General features: G+C 40.7%; 1 protein-coding gene across 1 annotated transcript in view; it reads right to left on the reverse strand.

Annotated features, from left to right (window-relative positions):
* The window catches only part of RASSF3 (Ras association domain family member 3), a 101,142-nt gene that overhangs the window by 16,562 nt on the left and 64,112 nt on the right, over nt 1-20,468 (reverse strand). The window contains exon 2 of the mRNA XM_036760420.1: nt 5,495-5,602. Coding sequence (XP_036616315.1) covers nt 5,495-5,602 — 108 coding nt within the window. The remainder of the gene's footprint in view (nt 1-5,494; nt 5,603-20,468) is intronic.

Consider the following 20,468-nt stretch of genomic DNA (forward strand, 5'->3'; position numbering starts at 1 on the left):
AGTCCCTCCCTAAACCCCTCCTCTAGTCACCCCAAACCACCCCTCAATCCCTCCTACAATCTTTGTGTATATAATCTCCATCTTGCCTCCATGAAGGTGCTCAGATTCAATCTAGTTCAGTAGGTTGAATCTGGCCCGCTTGTGGAAACAGGCATCACAAAAGGTGGGATTTCTTAAGACAACTCATTATGGCAAACCTTTAATAAACTTTGTCTTTTCCCTTGGCTGAGAATGCTTGAGTTGAATTCTTCCAGCAGGACCCGGCCTGTCGAGCACCCCTCAACCCCAAACCTCTTCAAAGCCAAGCCAGGAACAGAGATGAGGAGGGAGAGCATTCCAGGCATGGAGTATGGCGAGTGAAAATGACCAGTCTGGCATCTTTTTCAAGAAACAGCAAGGAAATTGGTGTCACTGAATTAGTGCGTGGCAGGTGGTGGTAAGTTAGGTTTAAGAAGACTGGAAAGGTAGGACGGGGACAGGTTTAGAGGGCCTTCTAGGGTCTTTTCAAGCTCTAAATCTATGATCCTTTGGGTACTTTTAGGGACTACGACAATAAAGAGAACTGGGGTTCTTTTTACTCATGTCCTTTTTGTTGGGTCACATCTGGGAGAACAGCAATAGCTCCAAAGGTTCTATCAAAGAGGGCAGTAAATTTGATAGAGCCTGTTTGAAATGGGCTAACCCAATGTCGAACCCTAACTGTTTGTAGCCAGGAGAAAGGCAACTTCAGGGGCCTACTGGACTATCAAAAAGGGGAGGGGAAACAAGAGGAAGATTTTTGTTGTTGTGTGTCCTTAATCCTTGAAGATGATCAATGACATCAGGAGGAGGATGTCTTTACTTGCAAGTAAGCTGGATTTAAGTGAGGCAGAACTGTGCAAAGTCATCAGCCTGGCTCTTCCACAGTCATCAGAGTCCAGTGGCAAGAAATAGGTCAGAAGGACTGGCAATGGCCCTGGATGCAGTGAGAGACCTCAGCCTTTTGACCTTAACGTTTTTCTCGGGTCTCAGTTTGTCTGAGGTAATGCCCATTCAGTAATTAAAGGCTAGGTAAGAATTGAGGCAAAAGATGGCCTAGTTTACCTTCACAAAAGAATCAATCTGGGATGGGAAGAGACCCTCAGAGCCAGAACAGAAACAGTTGCTATTCACATTTACTCTGAGCAATCAAACCACAGGGCACCTCCCCCACCCCCCACCCCCCACAAGAACAAATGAGGCTTGGCCAGGCACCTATTATTGGCCAATCAGTAAGAGGCAGAGCGATGTAGGTTCTTTAAACCTAGTCCAGTAGCTCCATTTGAATCACAATGGACTTTATCAAAGCCTGGTTTTCCAGAGCTATATTTCAACAAATCATAAATGAAAACTACACAAGACAAAAGAGTTAATTGTCCCAGTATCTCAAAAAATAATGATAAAATAAATAAACAGGGAAGAAAACAAAATTTAGCTCCCAAACCCTAAGATACCTTGCGAAGCATAAGCGATCAAAATTTATATTCCTTTGGATAGAGCACTCACATGTGAACAGAAGATGAGGAAGTGGAGAAGGAAGGAAGTGAAGGGGAAGAAGCTGAAACCAAGGCATCCTGAACTAGAGAGAAAGGAAAACGTGTGGGCTAACTAGGTTCAGAGAAAAGTGTCTTAATTTTGCTCTGTCATTGGATCTTAAAAAAAAAACCAAACCAAAACTAGAAGATTTCACTATCCCCTCACCTTTCCTTTCTTTTTATTCTCAACCAAACTCCAAAGAAAAAGCTATCTACCCTTGTCATCTTCATCTCCTCAACCCTTTGCAATCAAGCCCCTAAACTCATCCATCAACTGAAACTGCTCTTTCCAGAGTTGAACACTGATCTGATTGCCAAATCTGAGGCTCCTAAGTCCTTGTCTTTCCTGACCTCTCTACTGCTTTTGACCCCCTTCTCCCTCCTGGATATTCACTCTCTCCTTTCTGGGTTTTCATGACCTCTCTCTCTCTCTCTCTCTCTCCCCTTCTCCTAGCTATAACTGACTGCTCCACGTCGGTTTCCTCTGCAGCTTCATCATCATGCCCCCTAACTATGGATATTCTCCACGGTTCTGTCCAGGGCCCCCTCTTCTTCCTTCGCTCTACTGTCCTTTGGTGATCTCGTCAGTGCCCATAGTTTTAATTATCATCCCTATGCAGATGACATCTACATACATATAAGTGTGTGTATGTATATATTTATATGTGTACGTATATGTATGTGTGTGTGTGTGTGTGTGTGTGTGTGTGTGTGTGTGTGTACACACACACGGATATGGATGTGGACAGAGTGCCAAGCCTGGTTTCAGGAAGCTCACCTTCTTGAGTTCAAATTCGTCCTCAGATACTTACTAGCTGAGTGACCCTGGGCAAGTCATTTAACCCTGTTTGCCCGGGTCTCTCACCTATAAAATAAGCTGGAGAAGGAAACAGCAAACCACTGTAGTATCTTTGCCAAGAAAACCCCAAATGGGGTCACAACGAGTTAGATGTAACTGAAACAACTGAACAACAAAAATGAGTGTATCAGTCAATCAAGAAACATTTTTTAAGTGCTACTATGTGTCAGGCACTGTGCTAAGTGCTGGGGAGACAAAAAGAAGCAAAAGACAGTCTCTGCCCTCAAGGAGCTCACAATCTGATGGCGTGACAACAAGCAAAACAAATATGTACAAATAAGTCCTCTCTATATATATAGTACATATACACACACGTACATAAATATGTACATACATGTGTATGTGTATATACACATACACACACGTGTGTGTATCTATATCTATCTATTGCCCATCTGGCATTTCCAAACGGACTTCCTTAGAGACACCTCAAACATAACACATCCAAAACCAAACTCATCTTTCCTCCTAAACCCTCTGCTCTTCCAAAAGGCAGCCTCAATCTCCCAGTCCCCCAGTTTATAACCTTGGGGTTGTCTTCAACTCTTCACATTCCCTCACCCCTCTGTAGCCCCATCAGATGCCAAATCTTGCTGTTTCTACTTCCATAGCATCTCTCTTATCTGACCCCGTCAATAAACTCCCATAGCTGCCATCGTAACCTCTCTCCTGGACTACTGCGAGAGCCTCCTGATTATGTCTCCTTGCCTCAAGTCTCACCCCACTCAAACCCATCCCCTCCTCCGTCCACTCAACTCCCCAAATTGATTCGTCCTAATTGGGCATCTGACCGTGTCAAATGTAAGCTCCTCTATTTGGCTTTCAAAGCTCTTCATGACATGGCCTTGACTGAGCTTGTCCAGACTTATTGTATACTCTTCCTGGGTTCTGCAATGCAGCCCAACCGTTCTTCTCTCTGTTATTCCCATGACATGCTCATTTCCCATATTCATGCCTTCTTGCTAGCCATTCCCCCCACTTCATTTTGCTTCACTGATTCCCCTTCTTTCTTCAAGATGCAGCTCAAGTACCATGTTTTATATGAAGCCTTTCCTGATCCTCCCAACTGCTAATACCTCCTCCTCAACCCACTTGTATTTTCTTTTCTGTATATTTATTCTGTATGAGAGGCAGTCATACATATGGACAGAACTGGCTTCGAAGCCAGAAAGACCTGGGTTCAAGTCCCAACTTTGTGACCCTAGGCAAGTAGCTTACCTTCTCTGTGCTACAGGCCAGAGGTTCTAAACTGTTTTGGTCTCTAAGAGTCTTAGAAAGTTGCCTAGAGCTGTGGTTTCAAAGTATAATGCAGGGACCTCAGGGGATATGAGTCCCCAAGACCCATTTAGGGGACCCATGAAATCAAACCTACTTTCTTAATACTAAGATGTTATAATTTCTAATAGGGTAAATATTGATAGATGTAACTCACATAAACAAAAACTCTTTGGAGAAGGGGTCTTCAATCACTTTTAAGCTGCAGAGAAGGTGTCAACCTTTATAGATGAACTTTATTCACCTAGAAGTTCCCTTTCCCATTCATATCTCTCCCAATAAAATAATAAAGTCATTGAGATTAGGGGATGCTCCGTTTTTTGGTTATACTCAGTACTCCCCCTGCCTAGCACATAGTTGGTTGTTCTCATTATGTCTGACTCTTTGTGACCCCATTTGAGATTTTCTTGGCAAAGATACTGGAGTGGTTTGCCATTTCCTTCTCCAGCTCATTTGACAGAAGAAGGAAACTGAGGCAAACAGGGTTAAGTGACTTGCCCAGAGTCACACATCTAATAAGTATCCGAGGCCAGATCTGAATTTAAGAAGATGAGTCTTCCTCACTCCAGGCTGGGCACTCTATCCACTGAGCCACTTAGCTGCCTCAAATCACACAGCAGGGAGGTGCATAATAAATGTTTACTGACTGATTGGATCCTGTCAACTCAGGGTCACTCGAAGCCCTTATTCCAATCCCTAGCACTTCCTCCTATAACAACTCTAAATACAATTACGAGATACAGTGCTATAGAAAGCTTACCATTTTTAATCTGGTAAGAAATCTTTCTTTATTCTCTTCCTGTGAAAATGAATAATTAAGCAACCCACTGATAGCTGAGAAGAAAATATTACATACTTTGTGGCCATGTGCATGCGCGCTCGCACACACACACCCCCTCACGCACCCCAAAACCCCTGCTTAGATGACAGATATTCCAACATGATCACTTTCCAAACTCCAGACATATTCTCCTTCCTTGACTCTTTCAAGTTTTTCTTTGCAAGATAAAATTACAAAGGTGTTGTTCCAAACTGAATTACCACCTATTGGACAGTTTGGTATTGATGAGACTTGTTGCTGAAGATCTTTCGATGTTGTGCACAATTTTTTAAAAATCCAAATCTTTTTTTTTTTAATTTATTTTACAGCACTCAGTTCCACAAGTTTTTGAGTTCCAAATTTTCTCCTCCTCCTTCTCTCCCTCCCCTCCCTCCAAGACAGCATGAAATCTGATATAGGTTCTACATATACCTTCACATTGAACTTATTTTCACAACGGTCAAGTTGTAAAGAAGAATTATAACCAATGGAATGAACCACAAGAAAGAAGAAACAAAACCAAAAAAGTGAGAGAGAGAGCAAATAGTTTGCCTCAATCTGCATTCAGACTCCATAATTCTCTCTCCGGATGTGCACAGCTTTTTCCATCATGAGCCTTTTGGAGCTGTCTTAGAACCTCGCATTGCTGAAAGGAGCCAAGTTTATCAAAGTTAGTCATCACAGATACTGTGTGTCTGAAATCGTGAATAATGTTCTCCTGGTTCTGTTCCCCTCACTCAGCATCAGTAAAAATCCAAATCTTAATACAGTGCATTGCTTTTTAAGAGGACCCAAGAAGAGAAATATTCCCTAACTTCAAGGCAGGCCAACAGGCCTACTTATGAAAAAGAATCAGTGTGAAGGATGAGAAAGAGTTCAGCTTGGCACGTCAACTCTGGAACAACAGACCACTACTAATTTTTATCCTGAGATTCAAAATGTACTAATTGTTCACATTAGCCAAAACTGTAAAAATGGGGCTCTTACCAAGGTCATCTTCAATTTGTCTGTAACAGCTAAATTGTAGTTGTGAACCTTCTCTTTGATTTCTTCTTTGCTGAGATAATTGTGGGTTTCCTTCTCTTTCTCAACATCCTAAAAGAAAAACAAACCACACCATCCATTAGCAATCTGAGAGAAAATGCCATCCCACCCATCAGCAATCTGAGAGAAAATCTGATAAGCTGGGGTTCCTTTTACACTGCAGAAGAACAACCTTGGCGCATTTAACCTTGAAACACACTCACGCCCCACATCCCCCAACCCAGCAGCAGTTCTCAGTGAGTGTCAACCTCTTATGCATATTTAAAAGCAGACCCTAAAACCCCACAGACACATGTGGCATTTGTTTCAAAATCCTTCCTGCTAAAGAGTCTTTGGTGTGAGAAACGTTCTGCCAAAGTAGGCAGCTAAATCACTTCCTTCTCTGAGCTAGACAGACAACTTCTATGTCATACACTATTTAATGCAATATTGCAAAAGCACCATCCCCTACCCCCCCCCCAAAGAATTCATGAATCTGGATGTTCCAGAACTGCTACTCCCCTCCATGACGGAGGATGGGAAATCAAATAATCATATTATGTGCAAAGGGCACTTTAATTTCCTGAACCTCAAGTTACAAGGAAATCACATAATAAGGGATCACAGGATCATAGACCATGTGTCCTCTAGTTCAATCTCCTCCAGAGAAGGTAAAAGATTGACCCGTGATCACATAGCAAGTTAGAAGCAGAGCTGGGACTCGAACTGAAGTCTCGTGCCTTTCCCACTAAACCATATGTTCCCTCATGTTGAGGGTCAGGTGCTTTTGTTGTTCAGTCATTTGAGTCATGTCCGACTCTTCATGAACTGATTTGGGGTTTTCTTGGCAAAGATACTGGAGGGTTTGCCATTTCCCTCTTCAGCTCATTTTACAGATGAGGAAACCGAGGTAAATAGGGTTAAGTGACTTGCCCAGGGTCACACAACTAGTGTCTGAGGCCAGATTTGAACTCAGGTATTCCTGACTTCAGGCACTGTTGTTTCCTTTTCCAGTTTATTTTTTTTACAAATGAGGAAACTGAGGCAAACAGGGTTAAGTGACTTGCCCAGGGTCACACAACTAATAACTGCTTGAGGTCACATTTGAATTCAGGAAGAAGAGACTTCCTGACTCCAGCCCTGGCACTCTATCCCCTGTGCCACTACACACACACACACACACACACTCCGCCGCCCCTTCCCCCCCACCAGCTGACCCAAATGTGCCTTAATATTCTACAACAAAACACAATGGGGACTTTCAGTAAACTTCTATCTTAACTATTGTGGGAAATCACTAAAATTAAATTAAAATTAAATTATCACTAAAAAAAAAATCACTAAAATCAATTGGTAAACAGAGTAGTAGCTAACACTTACAGAATGCTTTAAGGTTTGCAAAGCAGTTTACATAAACTATTTCCTTTCTTCACAACCACCCTGGGAGGTAGGTGCCCCCAACATCTTCATTATACAGATAAGGAAGGCTGAGGGTAATTTGATTTGCTCAGGGTCAAATGGCTACTAAGTATTTGAGGCAGGATTCAAATTCAGGTCTTCAGGACTACAGAGATTCCCAGTCCACCATTCTATCCACTAAGAGAAGGGAATATATAGCTGACTATAGAGATCTCAAAGGCCCAGAGTATTAACTAATGATTAAAATGTAATCACAATCACCCTATCCCGCCATAGACTGCCAGGGAAAGGAACATTAGTTGAGGTTTTAAAACACAAAAGATTTCGCAGTTAAAAAAAAAAAAGAATTGGGATAAAAGGAAGGGAAGCAGATTTTAAAAACAGTCAGGGACTTAGTCTAAAAATAATCAATTCGATTGTATAAAGAGCAAATAAAATTAGATTTATTAAACTGTCCTGTCCCCCGCCCCACCACCAGCCGCCTCCCTATGAAGCTTTTGAACACTTGTTTCTTACAGCCCAGACACATCATGCTTGTACAAACCCAATCCTCACAGTTGGATAATATCCAAGCTGGCATTTGTTCCCAATCCTCTCAGTGCAGCAACCAGGGTTATAAATACCCTAAGGATTTCCACTACAGTACTATATTCACACCAACACCATATATAGTCTGAAATTGTCCTTGGGTTCTCAAGCTCAGGGTTGTTTAAGACTTGGAGAGGGGAACCAAATGGGAGAGCCAGCCCATTCCCTGTGAAGAGAAGCCGGCTCAGGCATTACCTTGCTTAAGGCATCTAAGGTCAGCATTTGGATTAACTCTCGGGAAAGAAGACCAACTCAAAAGCATATGCTTATTCCATGGCTTTCTTCAGGAATGCCTACACCTAATGCCTCACAGTCATTCTGATCTTCCAGGGAAGCCCACCCCTATCCTCCCCTAAAAATCTTCCTTTCAGGAGTTTCTGGTTAGGTACAAAGACTGTGGATTCAAACAGCTGGCCACAATGCCCAGGTCAGAAAACTCTTTCTCCTTATTAGCAAAGACTTCTACAACACCTTAGAGCAACAACAAGTACTCACCATTCTCTCCATCACAGAGGAAGTGGAAAACAAAGTTGTTTTTCTTCTTCCTCCTGGGAAAGAAGGTTTTGTTTCTACTTTCATCGTTTCTTAAGGCTTCTTGGCCTATATATACTACCGTTTACCTAATCCAAGATGAGGAACAAGGATAACCAAATGGCATTTATGCCGAAAGAAGGGCAGATCACCGGAATCAGATGCTGCTTTCAGGTTAGGTTCGGAGTAACTATGTTCCAACAAATTTAACTTTTTTTTTTTAAAGTACTCACCATGTGGCAAAGGCATAGTGCTAAAGGAATGTGGATGAAAATGAATAAATTCTGCTCTCAAGGAACTGGGAGGAGACAGCAGAAGGGAGGGAATACACTTGGAAATACTGTCAGATTTCCCATTTATGGCTGTATTTTCAAGATTTTTATAACTAGCACCATTAAAAGAGTCAGGCAACAGGTGGACCAGATGCTCTCTATGGGCCTTATACAGGTGGGGCTGGTTGTTTCCTTTGAGGTGGGTGTTTTGTTTTCCTTTTTTTAAAATCTGAATTATATTCAAATCAATTTTCAATTATCTATGTTAATAGCGATTACTGAAACATATTTATTATCCTTTTGAATGATGCTTTGTTTAGATGTTAATATTAGACTAGGGTACTCCCTCTAAGCAATGTAGACTGGTAACTACAGGAAATTAACAAGAGAAACTTACCAGGGTGGTGAGGAATAATGAAGAATGTGGGAGGAAATAAAAATTAAGAGCTCAGGGTTCTAATTCCTGGGAAGCCTTCCCTAACTCTTCTTAATTCCAGTGCCTTCCCTCTGTTAATTATTTCTGTCTGCTTGTGTTTGCTTGCACTTTGTCTACCCCACTAGACTGTCAGTTCCTTGAGGGCAGGGGCTGTCTTTTGCCTTTCTGTATCCCCAGGGTTTATCACATAGCAGGTGCTTAATAAATCTTTATTGATTCACTGCTCCTAATCACACAGTGTGACCTTGAGGAGATGCCTTCCCATCTCTGGGTCCCAATTTTCTGATCTGTGAAATGGAAGATTAGATTATAAAGATTCTAAAAATTCTTGCAGATGACTCCCAGAATTTGTCTCTCTGCTGAGTTCTTGTCTCACACCACAAACTGCCTATTAGATATTTTAAACTGGATGTCCCATGGGCATCTATTTTTTTTCTTTTGGGGGGAGGTAATCAGACTCACCTAGGGTGACACAGATAGTGTCAGAGGCCACATTTGACCTCAGGTCCTTCTGACTCCAAGGCCAGAGCTACGGGCATCTACCTCCAAGTCAACATGTCCAAAACAGAACTCCTTAGCTTTTCTAGCAAACCCATCCCTCTTCCAAACGTTCTTGTTAACACTGAAGGTTCCACCATCTTTCTATCTAGTCGTCAAGGTTTGCAACATCAGGGTCATCCTTGATGCTTCACTCTCACTCACCCCACACATCCAATCTTATCATTTCTACTTCAATGATATCTCTCAGATAGGCCTGCATAGCCACCACCCTAGTTAAGGCCTTCATCATCTCTGAATCTAGACTATTTCAGTAGCTTCCCTGACTTAGGCCTCTCCCCACTCCAATCTGTCCTCCACATAGTGGCCAAAATAATTTTCCTTAAACAAAGATTTAACCATGATATGCCTGTGTTCAAACTCCAATGGCCACCTATCACCTCTAGGATCAAATACAAAGTCCTTGACTTGGCAATTATAGCTCTTCACAGTCTGAGACCCTTCCTAACTACCTTTCTGGTCTACTTACATATTAATTCCCCTCCACCAAGATATCTATGATGCCGCATAATGGTGGTCCAGGCATGACACTCCATCCCCCATCTCCATACTTCTATACTGTCCATCCTCTTCCTCCACACTTGTACCTCTAGGAATTTCTGGTTTTCTTCACCCAATTCAAGTACCACCTATTACAGAAGGCCTTTCCTGGTCCCCAGAGTTTCTATGGTCTTTCTTTCCAGGTTACTTTATATCTGATTTGTATACATCCTATATATGCATATATACTGTACATACTGTCTCCCTCATTAAAATGTAAGGTTCATAAATATTTCACTTCATATTCCCAAAACTTAGCACAGTGCCTAGCACACAGCAGGTACTTAATAAATGCTTGCTGATTTCTAAGCAAGAACCAACTGGTTAACAAATGTCCTTCCTTCTCTCAGGCACCAAAAAGAAAAAAAAAATCTTCCAATCAAAATCACTACAGATTAAATCACGGCTGGACCAAACAATCTCTAAGGTGCCGCTAAATTCTAAAGTCCAAATATCTATGCTTGACTCAGGGTACATAAGCTAAAACATGGAAAAAATATGTCTAAGTAGCTCCTTATCAAGAAATCAAGTTGGTTTTATTCACTAAAAAGCAAATGAAATCTAAAAAGAGCCCTGATACATTAGGTATATAAGGAAGTCTACATGTGAAAGAAACTGCAAACTGACTCTAATTTTAACGAATTAACAAGCATTTACTGAGTACTTACTATGTATCAACAGTGAAGCTAGACCTTGGGGACAGAAAAACAATAAATAAAAAAAAGCTCACTGACAAGGAGCTCAATATTTTTATGGGGAAGACAAGTAAGTACATATATATGCCTAGAGAGAATAAATTTAAAGACAGTAAATTCAAATGGCCTCTACATTACCTTCTGCAAATGTATCTATGTCTTACCTGGTTAGAATTTGCCTCTTAGCCACCTTTATGAAAGGTACCTGATCTGATTCTCTTTTTTTGTATTATAATCTTTAATACTTGAATCACAGATCCGTTTTGAATCTACTGTGTTGTATGGTATAAGATGTTTCTCAAAGCCTAATTTCTGCCAGACTGTTTTCCAGTTTTTTAAGACACATTATTTCCTTATTATGGCTTATGCCAAGCAAAGATATTAGGACTTCAGAATTTAGAGGAACCTTGGGAAAATAAATTAAAAGTTAGGATTGCAAACAAGGAACTCATCTGTAGATAATTTATGGGTTTTTTTTAGTTTATTAAACACTAGATTACTGAATTTAATTATTTCTGATTCTTTCCTATCTAAATTGTTTCAATAACTGGCTTTTCTAGTTCCAAATACTTTTTAGAGACTTTTCTCTTATAATACAATTTGAGTTCTGAAAGTGCAAATCTTTCATTCCTAGTTTTTTGTTTTTGGAGGTAATTGGGGTTAAAAGACTTACCCAGGGTCACAAGTGTCTGAGGAGGCATCTGAACTCAAGTCGTCCTGACTCCAGGGCCCTTGCTGTATCCACTGGGCCACCAGTTTTTAAAAAATTAATTTTCTTGATATTGTTTCTTGGATCATCCTGACTCCAGGTCCATGCTATCGTGTCACCTTATAGAGTCGATCAGGGAACAGTCTGGATTCAGGTTGCTGGATTTGACCCTCTATGCAGGCCATTTAGGCTTGCTGGAGAAGTCATTTTTTGGGGGGAACCTCCCCAAAGGACTGAATACCTTTGTCCCCCCTAAATCAGGAAGAGACCCTCCCCCGATATTTCAAATGTTACTGCTGACTTGCCCACTTGCCTGAACAGAAAGGACAGAATTTGTGTCTGGAAGAAATAATACCCATGAGCATTTTCAAACTTAAGAGACAAACAATTCTTTCATTCATGAAAAGCTATGGGAAAAGACCAAAGAGAACATAGTGTAGAAATGGGAACCACAGGACAAAGTGAGAGAGAGAAAAGAATAAAGAAAAAGGGAGGATATGATAGAAGACGGAGGAAGAAAATGCACATTGTTCTTTAATTGTGGTAAGGAGGAAAGCAAAGCTCTTTGTGAATGTCATATGAGTGATCTGTGTTGGCATCAACCAGTGTGGGCACCACACCCCAGTGTCTGTCTACATTTAGTTAGTTTTAACAAGTCCCTTTTTAAACAATTCACTTTTGTGCATTCTCTGCTTTTGCAATTATCACAAGGGGTCTTTTCGGAAAAGGCTAGTTTATATTTCCATGAAGCAAATCCCTGCAAAATCTGTTGCTTTTTTTTTCTGCAGTCAGCCTGGTCTCTTGGCTGATGGGTGGGGACCCTTTGGTCTCCAGACTTGCAGTTACCCAGGGGATTTTCTCATGAGAAACACACCCTATGCCACAGAGATGGAATTGTCTTCACCCATTATCCTGTAAAGAAGACCAGATTAGAAGCTGGACCGTGTCAGCAGCCACAGGATTGTCATAACCAGTCCATTCTATGGAAACCACATAGAATAATAGGCCCAGAACACAGTCATCTCTATCCCTTTATTCTTTTTATTTTCAATGCTGTCTTTCTCTTAAAAGATGATGCAGCAGAAAGAATGCTACCTCAGAAATGGAAATCTCTGCACCTCTCTTCAAAGTGATCCTTACAGATCTAAAATTAATGACCCTATGACACTACCAATTCACTGTTAGAATGGCCAATTGTCATTTTCCCTCAGAAGTCATAGGCTCCTTAGCAGAATAGAATATAGGTAGGGTAGAACAGAATTTTAGTAGAATATAATTTTATTTTCATCTTTCTATTCTCAGAGTCTAGTATACCACCTGAAATACAGCAGGTGCTCTATAAATGCTTGCAGAATTGAACAGTGTTTTTTTCTAGATGGATGTGCACTTATCTGATAGCAATAAGGGCAGCTAGGTGGTGAAGTGGCTAGAGCACCAGGCCTGGAGTCAGGAAGACCTGAGTTCAAATCCAGCCTCAGACACTTTAGTAACTGTGTGACCCTGGGCAAGTCACTCCCCCCTGTTTGCCTCAGTTTCTTTATCTGTAAAAGGAGCTAGAGAAGAGAATGACAAACCACTCCAGTATCTTTGCCAAGAAAATTCCAAATGGGGTTACAAAGAATTGGATAAAACTGAACAACAGAAACAAATAGCAATAAACTCACATTTATATAGTGCTTTAAGGTTCAACAAAGCACTTTCCAAACAACCTCCACCTAAGGATATGGATAGTATTTCATCAGATCCATTTCACAGACCACAAAACTGAGGCTTGAAGTTAAATGACTTGTCCAAGATCACACATCTTAAACTCAGGTCCTCTGACCTTCTACTACTCTAGGATCCTTCGGCCAGTGACAGCTGGCCGGGATTAAGGGAGGAAATCTGTGGCCTAAAGAGCAAGCCTAAACGTCCTGCATAGGGGATCAAATCCAGCAACCTGGATCTGGACTGTTCCCTAATCAACTCTATAAAGTGACATGATAGCATTAGAATACAGGACCTGGAGTCAGGAAGACCCAAGTTCAAATCCAGTCTCAGATACTTCTCCTAGCTGTGTGACCCTGGGCAAGTCACTTAACCTCTCTCTGTCTGCCTCAGTTTCCTCATCTGTAACATAAGGATAATAATAACACCTACTTGGAGGGTTGTTGTGAAGATCAAATGAGTAAGGACCATATAAATATTAATGATTATTATTATTATATTATCTATAATTGTGAAACAGGCCAAATTACTGCCTAATGCTTAGTACAACATTCTCACCTTTCTCAGTACTTCCAGTTAAGGGAACTAAATTGTTTCATAAAGATGATGCAGTAAACAAAGTGATGTCCTGCCAGAGACACACGGCAGAATAAGCCAACAGCACCAGGAATTGAAAAGACCAGGGAAGTGGTCCATGGAACCTCCCCCCTTCCACCTTAAATCAAAAGAAACTAGACGTCAGGACATTTTTATTTCATGAGAATATCTAGACTGTAATTCACATGGCTATGAATAAAGATGAAAAACCTGTAAGTCCATTTCTTAAAATAATAAAGTATTTAAAAGAAAAAGGACTCCAAAACACACAAACAAACCAAACTCTGTTTAGTCTGATGGGTACCAGGCAGCTGTTTCTGGGGTCTACTAAACCGCTACTCCTGACCTTAAAAGTACAGTTTGCTGCGTGGTTCAGATATTTCCTTGGTGGATTTGTGGTTGACAAGTTGGGGAATCATGCCTGCTGGCACTGAGGCTTATCTCAGCACAAAGGCCTTGCAAGCAGATTCACGGTAGCCAGTGGCTAGTCTTTGGGTAGGTAAAGCAAATGACAGATTTCCACTATGTCTTTGTATGATTTTAAAGTGTTTCCTCTTGCCTGGGTTGGGGCTAGCCTTTTGGATACCTCTACTAATACAGCCTTGGAAAAATGTTTTTTTCATATATTAAACACATTTAATATATTAAATACTTTTTACTATAAACTTAGTAAAAAGCAATAATACAAACATTTCAAAACCAAAAAAGTTACTGTATATGAAACTGAACATCTGCCCTTTTTTCTCCTATTATATATAGTTTGGAATTTTTTTAGGGGGAGGGGAATGATTCAAATTTAATACATTTCCCTACCTGTGTTCCTTTCTAAACTGCCTTCTGCTCATTTCTCTTCTAAAAAATGATACAGTGATGTTCTTTTCTTCCTTTAGTATCAATACTCCTACCCCCAACTTCCCCAAATCTTTTCTCTATCAGGAAAACGAAAGATCTCCTTTATAATAAATCAATATCCTTATACATAACAAAGCCACACCCTGGTTGTATCTGAAAACAGTCTAATTCTGCACCATTAGTTTGCCAAGAGATGGGCAGCACGATTCATTATCAGTCTTATGCAGTTGGAATTGATCACAGTGGGACGATCATGGTCTTTTGCTGCTGTTTTTCATTACGATGTTATGTTATAGGCCTTACATTTGTTTTCCTCCTGGTTCTGCTCACTTCATTCTTCATCAGTTCATACAAGTCCCCCTGAGGTTTCTCTAAAACAGTCCTTTTAATCATTTTTTATAATGGGATAATATCCCATTACATTTACACAACATAATTTGTTTCAGCCATATCCCCATTAATGGACAACCATTTTGTTTCCAGTTTTTATCCCATAATAAAATGTTGCTATAAACATTTTTAGGCTCATAGGTCTTTTTCTTCTTTCTCTGACCTTTTTTGAGATATAATAAGTCTAGAAGTGATATTGCTGGGTAAAAGGGCACACATAGTTTAGAGACTTTTTGGAAATAATTCCAAACTGCTTTCAAGAATGATTGAACCACTTTACAATTCCATGGTCAGTGAATTATAGCTGTCTTCCTACAGTACTTCCAACAACTCTCTTTTTTCTTTTTTAATTTACTTTTTGGAGAGAATCAAGGTTAACTGACTTGCCTAGGATCACACAGCTAGTAAAGTGTCTGAGACTGGATTTGAGCTTAGGTCCTCCTGACTCTGGGGTCAATTCTCTATCCACTGCACTGCCCAGCTGTGCCCCCCGCCCCCATTTTCCCTTCTATAAAAATTATCTTTGCTAATTCTTCCTTCAAGGTTCAACTTAGATGCCACCTCCTCCTTGAATCCAGAGAAGGTGCTCATGTCCCCAACTTCTAAGTACTTTTTCCCTTCTCTATTTTCCCTGTGCCCTTTGAAATCCACCCCGACTCTGGTCTCCTTTACTTTAGTTTCTAATAAGGCCGTGGCCCTTCTCACTAAGGCCAAGCCTTTAAATTTAGCCTAGATTCCATCTCTTCCCTTCTTCTCCAGTATATTGCTCCCACAATCATCCTCCCTTCTCTCTACTCTTCAATCACTCCCTACCTATTGGCTCTTTCTCCACTGCCTAAAAATATGCCCCCAAGTCTCCCTTGTCTTTAAAAAACCCTCTGCAAACCCTACCATCTCCCCCAAGGTATCAGCCTATATCTCTCCTCCCTATCCTCAGACAAGATTCTAAAAAAAAGCTGTCTACACTCAATGCCTTTATTTCCTCCCCCCTCAGCCTTTTGCAGCTGAGCTTCCAACTTTATCATTCAACTCAAACCACTCTGTCCAAAATTACCAATAAACTGTTAACTGTCAACTGTGATGGCCTTATCTCAGTCATCATCCCTCTTGACCTATCTTGTGGCACCCGACACTGTGTCTCCTCCTGGATATTCCTCCCTCACTGGGTTTCCATGATGATAACTCTCTTCTCGTTGTCCTTCTACTGGTCTGACCTCTCTTTTGCTGGAGGGGCCATATATAGACTCATAACAAATGCCTGTTAATTGAGTGATTACTACACTTTGTGTATATTTTGTATTCCCTTCAATAGAATGTAAGATTCTTAAAGGTTGGGGATGTTCTCCATTTTGGTTTTTTTTTTTTTATCTTTGCATCCCCAGCCTGTAGTACTCCTCCCACACAGTAGGTGCTCATGTTTGCTGAACTCAAATGTAACAAAGGCTTTCCAAAAGCTCACACAGATAAGCAATAGTGGACCTTATATCCTCAGCTGCACAAGCCAAGTTACTGTATCAAATAGACCAAAGGATATGATAACTTGGTTTGTGTAACTGAGGTTGTGAGGTTCACCAATGGATCCTACTATGCGCGAGGCACTGTGCTACATGTTGGGATATGAAGACTTTAAAAAAAGAAGGACATCCCCAGCCCTCAAGGAGTTTGTATTTTATTGAAGAAATACAAAACATACAAAAGCACAGTAATCACTCAATTAACAAGCATTTATTATGGGTCTACATATGCCCCCTCCAGCAGAGGCAAGAGAAAAAGAAAAGTTCAGACTAGTGGAGAGACAAGTAAGAGAGAGTTTGTATCATTATGGAAACCCACGATATGTAATACAACTATCACTAAGTGAGTATGATGGCCATGCACAGGTATCCCCAGTCTACATCTAAGGGGTGCGATTCTTAGCACACAAAAAAAGCACACTTATTAAGCTTGGGAAAGTTAAAGGGAAAGTAAGTACAAGCCACAGGGGAAGAGATTCACAATAGTAACAACTGGTTGAATTAACTGCTGTTGTAATGCATTTAAAAAAAAGTTTCATCTGGGTCTACCATGACCTCATTAAAAAAAAAAAAACACTCTTCATTACCCACTCTGACCTACCCTATATGGCTGTACTTTAAGCCGGGTGCTACAGCTGCTCATTTGTTTAGAGTCAGAAAACAAACTTGGTGAAGGAACAGCTTCAGTGACCGTGACCTGTCCCAGGAGGCACCCAGGTTTAGAGACCCTGCTTATTCTGACAGATTTTTCAAAAATGTAACTGGATCTGCTGTTCATTTCTGAAATGTGATATGTTTTGGGAGCTCTATATAAGCTTCTAAAACCAAACTCTAACCAACTCTGCTAATTAATTATAGCAGTAAAATGAATGAGTCAGGACTGTTCCCATAACCCTATTATCCAAGACTGACGGTTAAGGCTGTGCCTGCAGACAGTGCCCAAGCTGCGCCTGCAGTCAATGTCCAAGCTTTAAGAAAGAACAACACATTGTCTAAGGTTTGGAGTTCTATGTTAAAAATTGGACAACCCAGAACCAAGAACATTGAACACAGACTATCAGAAAAGAAAGGTACCTTAGAGATAGATCACTAGGTCCAAACCTCACATTTTATAGCTAAGTAACTATCACAGAGTTAAAGTGACATGCCCAACGTCACATAGCAAGTTAGGGGAAGACAGCAAACAAAATCATGCTTTGCAGTTTCATTTGTAATCATCTTTTTTTTTATTATTATACTATGTTATGGATTAAATTAAAAAAATAAAGAAAAATTTTTAAAAAGACAAGATCATGTTGGACTCCCCACTCAGGAGTCTTTCAATAACACCATGCTTCATTTGCTTCCTACCCTAACAGTAATTTTAAAAGCCATTCTTTTTGCTCCCATGTATATGATCTCAGTTTCATCATAGACCCCACGCCACAATGGTGTTGCCCTTCAAAGGCACTGTCCTGGTACAAAATGTGTCAGAGTACTTTCCTCTACAACCCACAGCCAACACTTAGGCAGAAATAAAGACTTAGCTTCTGCCAAATTATACACGATTTCATCATAAGGAACCTGAAACTTGGATACTCCTAACCATTACACAGGGAAGCTAGCCCTGGACACCTGTGAATTACAAACATCATTGTGGCAAAATACTTATTTTCAAGCACAGCTCAAGGTGCTGACTTTACCTTAAAGCATCATCTTTCCCTTCCCACAAGAGACTAAACTCACTTTGAGGATAATAAAAAGATAAGTAATTCAAACAAAAACTCTGATTAGGATTTCAAAACACCTGAAGCAAACAATTTCCAAACTAGAGGATGTCCTTTCCTTGAGAAATCTCTATTTCTCCCTTTTCTTTTAAGGCTCTAAAACATGACGGCCTGGGTTAATTCAGGCCAAATCAAGAACATTCTGAACAAAAAAGCAAAAGAATCCTGATCAGGTTACTAGGCCCAGGTCAGAAACATGGAGATCAGGATCTGGGGTGAAACAGGGGCAGTAAATAGAAATGGAGATTAGAAACAAAGAGATCTCCAGTCTGCCTGGCAAAGAGCGATCTAAGGAGCCAAGCTATCAGAGTCGGGGGAAGTTGGGAAAGCATGGAAGGTCAATTGAGTTCACAGGCTGGTACTTGGATAGGGACTACAAAGTAAATTACTGGCAGAATAGAGGGTATCGCCAACCTTCTTCTGCAGAAGCTATGGATTATTCCAACCCTTCTGGAAATTAACTTGGAAGTACTTAAGAAAAGTGATTACACTGGTCATGCCCTCTCTGATCCAGGGGATTTCCCACTTGTGCAGGCATGTACTCTCAACAGAAACCAAAGACAAAGAGGTCCTATATGACTGATAGCAATGCTTTTTTGTGATAGCCCAACATAAAAGGAGACAAAGTGGAAAAATAGTTGAACAAATCTAAGTATGTTCCGTTAATGGGATATTATTGTGCAAAAAGGAAAAAAATGAGTATGAGGAATTTGGAGAAGCATGAGAAGATATTATATGAGCCAATAGAAATCAAAGTTTGTAATCAGAATCAAGAGAATGATATGCAAAAACTCAATAAACTTTTATTAAGTGCTGGCTATAGGTCAGGCACTGTGAAGAAGAAAGGAAGGAAGAAAGAAAGAGGAAGGGAGGGAGGAAGGAAGGAAGGAAGAAACAGAAAGAAAAGAAAAAGGAAGGAAGGAAAAACAATATTAACCCTTCCCTAAGGGAACTTAGATTCCAAACATGTACACACATCTGTAAACATAAAATACACATGGTGTAAACACAAAAAAGATACTAGTAGTTGGAGACTTGAGAGCATCAGGAAAAGCCTGATGTAGGAAGGTGGCCAGGGCTTTAAAAGTAGGTTAAAGTAGGGCAGCTAGGTGGTGAAATGGATAGAGTTCTGGGCCTGGAGTCAGGAGGACTCTTTTTCCTGGGTTCAAATCCAGGCTCAAACACTTACTAGCTATGTGACCCCGGCAAGTCATTTAACCTTGTTTGCCTCAGTTTCCTCATCTGTAAAATGAGCTGGAGAAGGATGGCAAATCACTCCAATATCTCTGTCAAGAAAACCCCAAATGCGGTCAAAAAGAATCAGACATGACAGAAAACGACTGATCCGAACTGAAATGCCTAGTTCAACTCCCCTGAATCTTCTTTCTCCGCCATAAACCCCTAGAGAGGAGGAAACACTTTCAGGAGCTGTCTAAACGCCAATCAATTCAACGCTCTCTATAGGTATTTCCCATATGGTTAACATTACAGTAGGTACTGTGAGAGGTATGGAAAATAGCTCCAGACCCTGTCCCTTGCCCTCATATGAGGGACTTTCTAAAGCCTAGAGGAGTAAACAAGTAAACGGACAAAACAGTTGAGTAACAATTCAAGATGCAATATGACTAAGAGTCAGCTTTAATGGAAGAAATTAATTGCTTCTTCTTTCTGGTACTTCTGAATCCAACCAGGCTGCCTTCCCTCCCCACAAGGAATCTGCTTAAGCTGTTACAGAGGAAAAACTGGCTCATTAATCTTCCTGATCTTTATTTACAATTAAAGGTCAAAACAGGAACTGCCCTACGGTCTGCAGCTTGCAAGGTTGGGAGCTTAAAGAAACCAACTTGCCTGATATAAACACAAACTCACACGCGTTCTCTATAGCTAGAAACACTTAGGGTCCTGCACATGCTAGGTACTTAATAAATGCTTGTTGGCTGCCTAGATATTTAAGTTAAAAAAAATGGATTTTTATAACATCATGAATAGGGATAAGGAGCAGCAGCAGTAATTCAACAGCCTTGGAATCAGACAGGTCTAAGTTAAATGCCTCTAACACATCCTGGCTATGTGACCTTGGACAAATACCTTAACAAACAGTCCCAGGCAACTTCCTGAGCCAGTAAGTCAGACTAGATTGCCCAGATCTGCCCTGGGCCTCCCCAGGTCCGACTGTTGGGTGCGTCTTGAGGCCCTATATTCCATATTGACCCTGGGCATCTTATTCCCAGCTGCTGTGCTGCTGTGTTTAAGGGGCATATCCCTCCTACTCCTCAGTTCTGGAACCGTAATCTGATTAATGTGCTCATTACTCCTAGAGTGTGTCAATATGCCCCCACTAACTATAACTATTTTTATGAGTCA

Source organism: Trichosurus vulpecula, chromosome 5 (assembly GCF_011100635.1).
Source record: "Trichosurus vulpecula isolate mTriVul1 chromosome 5, mTriVul1.pri, whole genome shotgun sequence".
Lineage (NCBI taxonomy): Eukaryota > Metazoa > Chordata > Mammalia > Diprotodontia > Phalangeridae > Trichosurus > Trichosurus vulpecula.